This window comes from Heloderma suspectum, chromosome 2 (genome assembly GCF_057233095.1).
Source record: "Heloderma suspectum isolate Gila_16-S chromosome 2, 16-S_ref, whole genome shotgun sequence".
NCBI classification, from domain to species: Eukaryota; Metazoa; Chordata; class Lepidosauria; order Squamata; family Helodermatidae; genus Heloderma; species Heloderma suspectum.
The window spans coordinates 386,611,374-386,622,197 of record NC_139459.1 but is presented as its reverse complement, the minus strand read 5'-3'; the positions used below and the strand labels follow the sequence as shown (position 1 = coordinate 386,622,197).

At 49.8% G+C, this 10,824-nt stretch overlaps 1 protein-coding gene across 2 annotated transcripts; it reads right to left on the bottom strand.

Annotated features, from left to right (window-relative positions):
- Positions 1-5,198: 5,198 nt before the first annotated feature.
- On the bottom strand, positions 5,199-10,371 carry LOC146356428 (vomeronasal type-2 receptor 26-like). 2 transcript variants are annotated; one of them, XM_084832626.1, is made up of 3 exons: positions 10,307-10,371; positions 8,457-8,583; positions 5,199-6,557 (listed from the first exon to the last, which is right to left on the bottom strand). In XM_084832626.1, exon 3 carries the CDS (start codon positions 6,541-6,543, stop codon positions 5,656-5,658), a length of 888 nt encoding a protein of 295 aa, XP_084688752.1. In that variant the 5' UTR covers positions 6,544-6,557; positions 8,457-8,583; positions 10,307-10,371; the 3' UTR covers positions 5,199-5,655. The 2 variants fall into 2 exon arrangements, 1 of the variants encoding a protein (XP_084688752.1); XR_014787458.1 differs by lacking the exon at positions 5,199-6,557 and having other exon boundaries at positions 7,484-9,090; positions 10,307-10,338.
- Between the last annotated feature and the right edge of the window lie 453 nt (positions 10,372-10,824).

Below are 10,824 nucleotides of genomic sequence, written 5' to 3'. Positions count from 1 at the left end.
AGGAGGCGCCTCGCCTCGCCCGGCCGCGAAATAAAAAGTAAAAAAAAAAACGCCCCCGTGATAGGCTACGTTAATCGTCACGTAGCCTATCACGGGGGCGTTTTCTTTTTTTTACTTTGCTTGGAATGGCGGTGGCAGCAGCCGGTCGAAAGACCGGATGCCGCCCCTGCTCCTGTCGAAGCCCTGCCAAACCGCTGCTGCGACCCGCCACCGGGAGCGACATTTGGGAAAGGTAAGTCCCATCCCGGGGGGGGGGGGCGGTGAATTTCTCCCTGAAACTACTTCGGGGTGCCGAATACATTGGCACTCGGCCCCCCGAAGTTTCGGGGAGAAATTCTCCCCCATCCCTAGGACCAACTGTTCCAACTTAGGGCATAGGTACTCTGCTGCTCATATCTAGTTGCTAATAGGGATATACAAAAGACTTACCTGGTCTCGCAGCTTGCTTCGCTTCTCCCCCTGAAGTTCAGGTGAGGGGGGGGAGCTGTCCCGCCTCGCCCAGCCAAAATTCAGGCTGGGGAGAAGTGCCCCGTCTCCCCGGCCACAAACTACGAAAGTAAAAAAAAAAGAAGACCCCTTGATAGGCTACGTAACGATTTACGCAGCCTATTACGGCTAGATTTGCAAAGTCAGCCGTGATAGGCTACGTTAATCATTACGTAGCCTATCACGGCTGACTTTGAAAAAAAAAAAAGCGCGTACGCAAATGGCAGTGCCCTATGTGCGCCGCCATTTGTGTTCCTTATTTGGTCCCGGTAGTCTACATACAGATTTACGTAGACTACGGCAAAAATAAGTCACTTCCGAATCTTCGTGACTTCATGGACCAGCCCACACCAGAGATTCCTGTCAGCCATAGCCACCCCCACTTAGGGATGGTGGAGAATTCAGTGTGGCGTAGTGGCTAGAGTGTTGGACTGGGAGCCCAGAGATCCGGGTTCTAGTCCCCACTCAGCCATGGAAGCTCACTGGGTGACTTTGGGCCAGTCACAGACTCTCAGCCCAACCTACCTCACAAGGTTGTTGTTGTGAGGATAAAAGGGAGAGGAGGAGGATCATGTAAGCCACCTTGGGTTCCTAGCAAGAGGAAAAAAGGCGGGATAGAAATGCAATAAATAAATAAATAAATTCCGCCACGGATTTCAGTGAGGCTGAATGCACTGGCATTTGGCCCCCGGAAATCTGTGGCGTTATGGCCTCCCACCCCCCACCGTCCTGCAGAATCCCCCCAGAATAAAACTTACCTGGGGCTCCGGTGGCTGCAGTGGCGGCAGCTTGTCTTTTGACCAGCTGCTGCGGCCGCCATTTCCATCCTGCGCTTTGCTGTGATAGGCTACGTGAGTATTTATGTAGCCTATTATGGCAAGCATAAAAAACCCATGCACTCAAATGGCAGCTGCTACGGCGGCTGCCGTTTGCCTTCCTTTTTTCCCTGCCATAATAGCTTACTTAAATATTCACGTAGGCTAAAACGGCAGGGGGGGGGGAGGAACGCAAATGGCTCCCACCACGCTATTTGCATTCCACTTTTTTTCCCCACCATAATAGGTTACGTAAATATTCACGAAGGCTAACACAGTGAAAAAAAGGGAACGCAAATGGCAGCGGCTTTAGCCGCCGCCATTTGCGTACGTAGGGTTTTTTTTTTCAGAAGGCTGCCCAGCGGCCGGATTTCCAGCTGCGGGCAGGCCCAGCCAGCTGCTCTGCAGAATATCCGCAGAACGGAGCCGCCCTGGTCAGGATTTTGGGGGGAGGTGAGGTGCGCCTCCCCCCCCACGAATCGCCCCATCGAAAAGGTAAGTGAATTTCATACATCCCTACCCCCAGCTCCCCAAGGTCGAGTCCGTCACCACCAGAATATCATCCATCCATCTTGCCCTTGGTCGGCCCCTATTCCTCTTGCCTTCCACTTTCTCTAGCATCAGCATCTCCATATAGGAGACTGTGGAGCACTCTCAACCCTGAGGGTTCACTACCAAACAACGATTAGCCACAGGAAACCCATCGGAGCTAGTCCACAAAGAAGCAATTCAAGAGACCCCGGGAACATTATCGCATCCAGAGTGAGCCATAGTGGTCATCATTCTACGGTCGCGATGGAAGCACAGAGGTACGTCCATTGGTGCATGCCCAGCAACAACTGCAACATCATCCTCGTGCTCGAGGATTTCACCCACCTACCGGTACTCAGTAGCGCATGGGCAAACATTGAGTATCAGTTAGTGAGTGACTCCAGCAAGGTGCAGCCCAGTGCTGTTCTGTACTCGATCCAGGAGAGCCGTAGTGGCCTCCTCGGTGTCCAGGATGCACAGCTGGCCATAGCTTGGAGGCTCATCTGACTGCAAAGTGCTCATCAGAGGCTAAACCGAGCCTTGCACCCTGAACACAAGTGCACTGGGACCATGCGGCTGTGCAGTCTTGAGTGGTGCAGACCAGGAAGCCCAGCATAGAGGCCCATTGTCCTTGCACGAGCCCGTCAGGAATTGCTTGTCCAGAAAGGAGCCATCAGCGTCGGTGTTGCGGGTGAAATCTAGGGATGTTGGAGAATTTCTCCATGAATCTCCAGGAGGCTGAATGCCAATGCATTCGGCCCACCGAAATTTGTGGGGAAATTCTCCTACACCCCCCCCCCGGGATGGGTCTTACCATGGCCAAATGTCCCTCGCAGCGGCAGGTCCCGGCAGCGGTTCGGCAGCGGTTCGGTGGCGGCGGCCGGTCTTGTGACCAGCAGCCGCTGCCGCCATTTCCAAGTAAAGTGTTAAAAAAAAAAAAAAAGTGATAGGCTACGTAAAGATTTATGTAGCCTATCACGGCTGACTTTGAAAAAAAAAAAAGCGTGTACACCAATGGCGGTGCCCATGGGCGCCGCTATTTGCGTTCCTTATTTGGGCACGGGTAGTCTACGTAAAGATTTACATAGACTACCTTGAAAATAAGGGCAACGCTATTTTTTTTTCAAAGTCAGCTGTGATAGGCTACTTAAATCTTTACGTAGCTTATCACGGCTGACTTTGAAAATCTAGACGTGATAGGCTACGTAAATCTTTACGTAGGCTATCACGTGTTTTTTTTTACACTTTACTTTTTTCTTTCGCGGCCGGGGAGACGGTGCGCTCCCCCCCGGCCAGAACTTCGGCGGGAGGGGCGGGGCGACTCCCCACCTGCCAAGAATTTTTGGGGGGAGAAACGGAGTTCCTCCCACCCACCCCGAAAAAAGCTGCGGGAACAGGTAAGGGACTTTCGTCCATCCCTAGTGAAATCTGGAACTGTCAGTGGGGGTGGTGAAAACTTTCTGCCACGGCAGCTAGGGGGTGATCATTCGGCATTCAAAAGCCAGGCGTCGCAGTGCTCACAATGCTTAATGCCGTTGCCGATAGTGAAAATGTCATCATTGGTTGCAGGATGCAGGCTGAAAGGCACAGTCTGCTTTCTATGCCTGGGCTGGTTTCAGATATTGACGGATGCAAGGCGGGACAGAGGTCCGCTGTTGTCAAAAGGCCAAGGGGCTGCCTGCATATGCAGGCTGATTGAGGTGGGCGTGGAAGCATCCAGGCTGGAGTGTAAAGCTCCTTCTCTAGTGGCTGGAGGGGTAGAAGTGGTGCCCAGTTGTGCTGGGACTCATGGTTCACCTACTGGTTGCTGTTACCAATAAGTGTTTGATGTCTAAGCATGTTAGTAATTCGTGGAATATATTAGGGATGTCAGAGAATTCCGCCACAGACTGAAATGGGATCAAATTCCCTTCAGTCCGTGCCACGGAATCCTCTGCAGAATGGCACCCCATGGTCAGGATCCCAGAAGAGCCTTGGGGAAAGGGGGGAGGGGTTCCAGAGAACAGCTGGATTGAGGGAGATTCCCCACATACAAACAGAATGGAAGAATATCATTCTTCATATTCCCAGATTCTTCAAATATTCCTCAAATTCCTCATTTTGTCCATTCCCTGAACATGTGCGGACTGTGCTTTTTATTCAAACAAAGAGAAGGTTGCTGATCTTTCCCTTCATGCTGCATTTGTACAAGTGTGACTGCTTCAGAAAGCCCATCCAATGGTAGGGTTCATAAAAATCTGAACTCACTTAGTTCTATTGCAGATTCCGCCAACATCCCTACTCACAAGTCTCTCTGCCGGCCTGTCAAAAAATGTTTTTAAAAAACAGCTGGGAAGGGGCAAGGATGGGAGATCATGATCCTGAATGCAGGCTTGGGCAGTGGCCAGGAGTGAGGCAAGAGTACCAACTGCACCCATTTCAGAGATGCCAGATCTGATCAAGGTGACACATGCCTAAGTTACATCCTGTTTGGGCTGCGGTAACATCCAGTATGTGGGGCTGCCTTTGGTAGGGACGGGTGAATGGGTGAGACTCGAGACTGCTAGGATATTCCAAATATTGCATCACCACTTGTCACTTTTCCTGTTCATGATGTCTGCTCACTCTGCAGGAACAGGAAAATCAGGCAAATCAAGCAGCAACTGAATGTGAAATGTGTGCACATTTCCCAAACTTTGTACCCATCTCCTGATTTGTGAAACTTTCCTCCATAAACTAAAGTGGGGATGATCCAGTCTCCAGGGATATTTGCATAAATCGAACTGGGGAAGTTGTGCAAATTGAACATGGGCACACATGAAGGTCCAATATTTTGGCCACCTAATGCGAAGAGAAATCTCCCTGGAAAAGACCCTGATGCTGGGAAAGACTGAAGGCAAAAGGAGAAGGGGACGGCAGAGGATGAGATGGCTAGATAGCATCACGGATGCAATGAATATGAACTTGAGCACGCTCTGGGAGAGAGCGCAGGACAGGAAGGCCTGGCGTGCTATGGTCCATGGGGTCACGAAGAGTCGGACACGACTGAACGACTGAACAACAACAACACATCTGGCCATTTGCAAACATTTTCGCCAGACGTGGTTTCTGTCTGAAACCCAGGAAGGGTTCACAGCTCCACTGAAATGAGAGCTGCCGGCCTGCACTGGCAGCAGCCCCACATCTCAGGGTGAGAATGTCAGGATCTAAAGTTTAAATCACCCAGGACCAAAATCTGAGCACAAGACTGTCCCATGTCTAATATCTCTCTGTTCAGGAGACTGTCCCCTTCAAAAAAACCCAATTCCCTTCAATCAAAAACATCATTTCTGTGGAGTAAATGTGTGACGACCATAGATGACAATGAGAAGCAAGGAAATGGAAGTACCGAATTAAACTCCTGCATTCTTTGAGAATAATTCTTAGTGACAACAAGTGCATGAAACTGTCACAGCAAGCAGAGCAATCAGAATACACTAATGCCAGTAACAAACATCCATTTAATGTCTTGCATTCAGGGCTTTATATGTCCATGCAAGCTGCAAAATCCTGGTACACTGCAGCTGTTAAGGGCCACACCTTCAACAGATGCATTACTTGGACAATGTCAGTATGGTATAGTTCCAGCCTCAACACTACCTCTGGTGTGGATGGCGGTCACTGGCAGAGTGATAGCCCCAAGGCTCAGCTTTGCCTGTCTCCTGTAACAGAAACACCAAAACTGTGCAACTGCAGCGATAAACACATCAAAAGGCTCTGTTGAATAAGATCTCAGCAAACTTATATCTCCTCCAAATCTATGCCAAATATTCTCCCACAATTCTACCTCTATGGATCAGATGCACTACTTTGTTTTGAACATGATATGCTCCTTGGTATTCAGATCAGGCCTCAGTACAATGATGTAGCACTTGGGAAGAAAGATGCAGCCCAACAGCCCAGCACTGGAGGCCAAAATGGAGAAGACCTGCACGGCCACCATGTTTTTCCCCTTGGTGCTCAGGTAGGAGGGCACAAAGGACAGCCAAACACTGCAGAAGACCAGCATGCTGAAGGTGATGAGTTTGGCTTCATTGAAGGCCCCAGGCAGCTTCCTGGCCAGGAAAGCCACCGTGAAGCAGATGGCAGCCAAGAAGCCCATGTAGCCAAGGGCAGTATAAAAGAAGACAACAGATCCTTCGTTGCACTGCAGGATGTTCTGTCCAGGCTGGGAATGCATGTCAGAGTCAGGGAATGGGGCAGAGCTCCCCAGCCAGATGGTGCAGATGACAACTTGGACACCAGAACAAGAACTGACAATGGAGTTTGCAAGACTCTTCCCCAGCCATCTCTTCACTCTGTTCCCTGGTTTGGTGGCCAGGAAAGCCAACACCACCGTGATGGTTTTGGCCAACACCGAAGAAACGGCAACTGAGAAGATGATGCTGAAAACTGTTTGTCGGAGAAGGCAAGTCACTTTCCTGGGCCGCCCAATGAACAGGAAGGAGGACAAGAAGGAAAGCATGATGAAGATGAGGAGAATGTAGGACAGGTCTCGGTTGTTGGCCTTGATTATTGGAGTTTCTTGGTATTTCATGAAGATCCCTAATATGAAGCCCGTGGATAAGGACAAGAATAGACTAAAGGAAATCAGGACAATGCCCAAAGGTTCTTCATAGGAGAGGAAGGTTATCTCCTTGGGGACACATTGATCTCTGTCTGTGTTTGGATGCTGATCTTCCGGACACTTCATGCAATGGTCGGCATCTGAGAAGACGGAGAGTGACAGGATTCACATCAACTGTACCTCCAGAAAAATGTGCAGTTGGGCCGGGAGAGAGACAAACATTCCCTCACAGAGGACCTGTTTTGTGACCAGACCAGTCTATGGCCTCATCACCAGGCGAGGACCTTAGTAGTAGCAGGGCCAGGAAAGGTACCATAATATCTCTGCTGGGCATTACAGAGTGGTTGTCAGTCAGATAAGAACCGAGAAGAGTGGGCTAGATGGATTGATGTGCTGACTTGGAATAAACACAGCTCCCTACCTGGTTTAAATATGGAAAAGTGAGGGTATTAATCCTAACGTTGTTTGGGGTAAGGGAGTGTCTGTGAGGTTATCCTGTTCTTATCTTCATAATATTCCTGTAAGGCATGTAAAGCTACCTGGTAGCTGAGTGGCTTGTGATTTATGTATTTACTTATGTATTAACTTATGCCCCACCTTTCTACCACAAGACGGTGCTCAAGGGACTCCTGGTTAAGTGTGAAATCTGGAGAAGGAAACTACGATAAAGCTTTCTTATTATTTAATCAAGTTTTACTAAAGAGGTTTAAAAAAACCAGAAGATTGAATCAGCATTCAGCACCATTTTCACATCCCCTTTTCTGTCAGGGACCCCCTGCTTTCCTACCACAGGATCATAGCACAGTGCAGACAATTCTTTGAGGATAATGGAGAAAGGCCCACCATGTCTGTTCATGCTGCCCTGTCCCAATCATGGAAAAAGCAGAGTTGTTTTTCGGGGGGGGGGATGATTTGTACCAGGAACAGTGTGCACTAAGCTTCCCCCCTGCTTTGCACACCAGAGATTCACTCCCATCATCTTTTCTTTCCACTCACTTAATGGGATTAATGGTGGAGATTACAAATAAACTGAAGCCAAGTAGGGGTCAGAGTTCCACAAGTCTTTAGCATCTGTTCCAAACGTGTATATATATTTAATGTGTTAATTAAAATGTTTTTGAGACTGCACATCACAACAATGATCACAACGATGTACAGACCAGAAGAATAAAACCTTGTACAGTAGCAAGTAATAACAAATAAAATTATCTTTCAGTCGAATGGAACAAGTCTTCATTAAAATGACGCTATGTACTAGAAGGGCATTGTGTAGGGATGTCAGAGACTTCCGCAAAGTATCATACTAGAAGAATGCCAGTGCATTCGGCCCCCTGAAATCCATCGCGGAACGAAGTCCCTGCCTCCGCACCCCACAAAAGGCGTGCGAAACGGAGCACTTACCTGCTCCAGTCCGTGTTGCTTTGCGAATGTCTGTCGTCCTGCGTCAGCCATTCGCTACCTCCTCTTCAAGCCATGATACTTTCCCCCTGTCGTGAACGGCGACGTAAATATTTATGTAGCCTATCATGGCTCAATACAGGGACACAAATGGCAACGGCTACGACAGCCGTCATTTGCGTCCCTGCAGGGCTCCCCAGCGGCTGGATGTCTGGTTACGGGTTGCCAGAGCTGGCCAGAGCTGGCCGGCGGGTCTGCGGCTTGGCTGCGGAGCGGAGCTGGCCGGGCAAGATTCTGGGGGAGGGGCTGAGCGCCTTCCCCCCCATTGAGGGAAGGAGCAACTCCCCTCCACCACGGATGCCCCTCAGCAGAGCAAGGTAAGGGATTCGTACATCCCTAGCATCATGAGTTATTTCAGGCTGAGCAGTAGTGAATGGCCCATGACCATAAGGGATTCCCATGATGTTTTACACTAGGAGCAACAGTCATTTAAGAAGCCTTCTCCTCTTACCTACTCATGGAATGTTTTGCTAAAGGTGTTTATGAAAAAAAAAAGAGAGAAGTAAAATAGGGCTGTGAGGACTATTCAGCATATTCAAGGAGTTGCCCTAGGGAACTCCCATTCTTCTGATCTTGCCTACCTCCCTGAATGGAGATGGTTCCTTCCGCACATGGAGCGCAAGCATAACAGCATGGTGGCTCTCCTTCTTGGACCTCCTTGTAGTACCCACGTCGACAGCTCTCAGTGCATCTGGAATGAGGCACTGTCTAGCAACAAAGAGAAGGATCATCCAGGAAAACAGTGTATGAATATTTGTGCCTATGGAAATGAGTCCTGCAATTTAGACAGGACCCAACAGGGTTTCTAGTGCTTGTGACCCTAAATGAAGTAGAAGGGATCCCAGGTCTTTGTCTCAGGGAAGCACTATTTATGCATCACAACATGGGACGGACATTTTTGGTCTGTTTGTTTCAAAATGTTTATGCCTCCTATACTATACATGTACTCAAGCCAATATACTAACTGGAGGGGAAAAGGTACAACAATGAAATCAACTAAAAGACAATCCCAGAATAACAGAAATTACAAGCAACAGCAATAAAAGGACAAGCTTCAAGACATGTGCATGCAATTACAGTGAACGATGGGGGAGGGAGATGAGCTTTTTGCGGGAGGATAGGCACCACCATTGGAAAGGCCCTCTCCTCTTCCGTGTTTTGATCTTCAGTGGCAGGGCAGAAGGCAAAGGAAGGATCGGAGGCCTCATGGCACAGCTGGAGACGGAAAGGCATTTTAAGGAGCGGGGTACCTGATGGATTTATATCCCCCAAATAAGTTCAGTACCTTGGATAACTGTTGTATAGTTCTGGATGGTTCTGACTAAAACCCAGAAGGGATCCACAGCCCCACCTTAATCAGAGCCATCAGTCTCCACTGTACCAACTAGGGATGGCAGAGAATTCCGCCACGGATCTCAGTGAGGCCGAATGCCAGTGCATTCGGCCCCCCGAAATCTGTGGAGGAACGGCCTGCCACCCCCCCCCCACAACCCACGTATCCCCTCCGGCATGAGACTTACCTGGGGCAGATCTTCCGGGTGGCGGCGGCTCCGGTGGCAGCTCCAGCAGCAGTGGGTGCGGCAGCTGGACTTCCGACCGGCTGCTGCCGCTGCCATTTGCAGGCTTGTCGGGATCCGCCACCCCCGGATCCCCTTTTTTTACAAGACGTGATAGGCTATGTAAGTCTTTATGTAGCCTATCACAGCTGACTACAGGGAAGCAAACGGCGGCAGCTATGGCCGCCGCCGTTTGCGTCCCTGCTAGCAAGCGGCCAGATTTCCAGCTGCTGGAGGAGCCAGCCAGTGGCTCCGCGGATCCCTGCGGAGCAGAGCTGGCTGGCTAGGATTCTGGGGGGATGGACGGAGTGCCTCCCCCTCCAGCGGAACCCAGCGGAACCAAGTAAGGGGAGTATCATACATCCCTAGTACCAACACACAGAATACATCAAATAGAATGAATAAAAGCACTACGTAAAATCCAACAATTCAACACAAAAGGATCACAACATGAAAATCCCATTCAAATAATAGAAAGCCCTCTTGAAACAGAAAGGACTTCCTGCTTAGACTCATGACAGACTAAAATCTCCAGGGACGTTGCCACACCACAAAATGCCTTCCTGCCAATTGTCACCAGCCAAATCTCAGCTGGCCTTGCCACTTGGAGCAGGCCTCATCAGATGCTCTAAGACAACATATCCAAGGGTCATGTGGAAGAGGGCATTTTTACTAGGGCTCTTAGCCACGTCAGTCTGAAGCCTGAATCCCTAGTATGTCTGGGTGCTGCGGTGCAAGGCGGTGCAATTTCGGAGCAGGACAGGATCAGGCCAAAGAACTCCAATATGGGTTGGATCACTCTGAAGAGCTTTGGGGGTGTTCAGCCCGATGAGGATAGCAACCCCACCCCGCTGTGTGAGCCCCTCACTCCTTACCTGGTCTCCAGGGAATCACATGCAGCCATTGCTCTACGCTATTTGCGTTGCCCTTATTTTCACCCTAGTCTACGTAAATCTTTACGTACACTAGACGTGCCAAACTAAGGAAAGCAAATGGCGGTGCCACATGGGCTCTACGCCATTTGCGTAAGCCCTTTTTTTTTTTTTTTCAAAGTCACCTGCGATAGGCTATGTGACGATTTACATAGCCTATCACGGCTCACTTTGGAAATCTAGCTGTGATAGGCTTTGCAAATCGTTACGTAGCCTATCACGGTTGTGTGTGTGTGTGTTTTTTACTTTCCTTTTTTTTTTCGCAGCTGGGTAGACAGGGCACTCCTCCCCAGCCTAAATTTCTGTGGTGAGGGATGGGGCGCCTCTCCCCCGGCCTGAATTTCGGCCAGGCAAGGCGGGGCGCCTCTCCCCCTCGCTTGAACTTCGGGGGGAGAAGCGAAGCGCCTCCCCCCTACCGCGAAGCAAGCTGCGGGATGAGGTAAGTCCCTTTCATCCATCCC

Excerpts from the sequence above, each read along its gene's own strand:
- LOC146356428 (XM_084832626.1), bottom strand. The coding sequence starts at position 6,543 with ATGAAGTGTCCGGAAGATCAGCATCCAAACACAGACAGAGATCAATGT.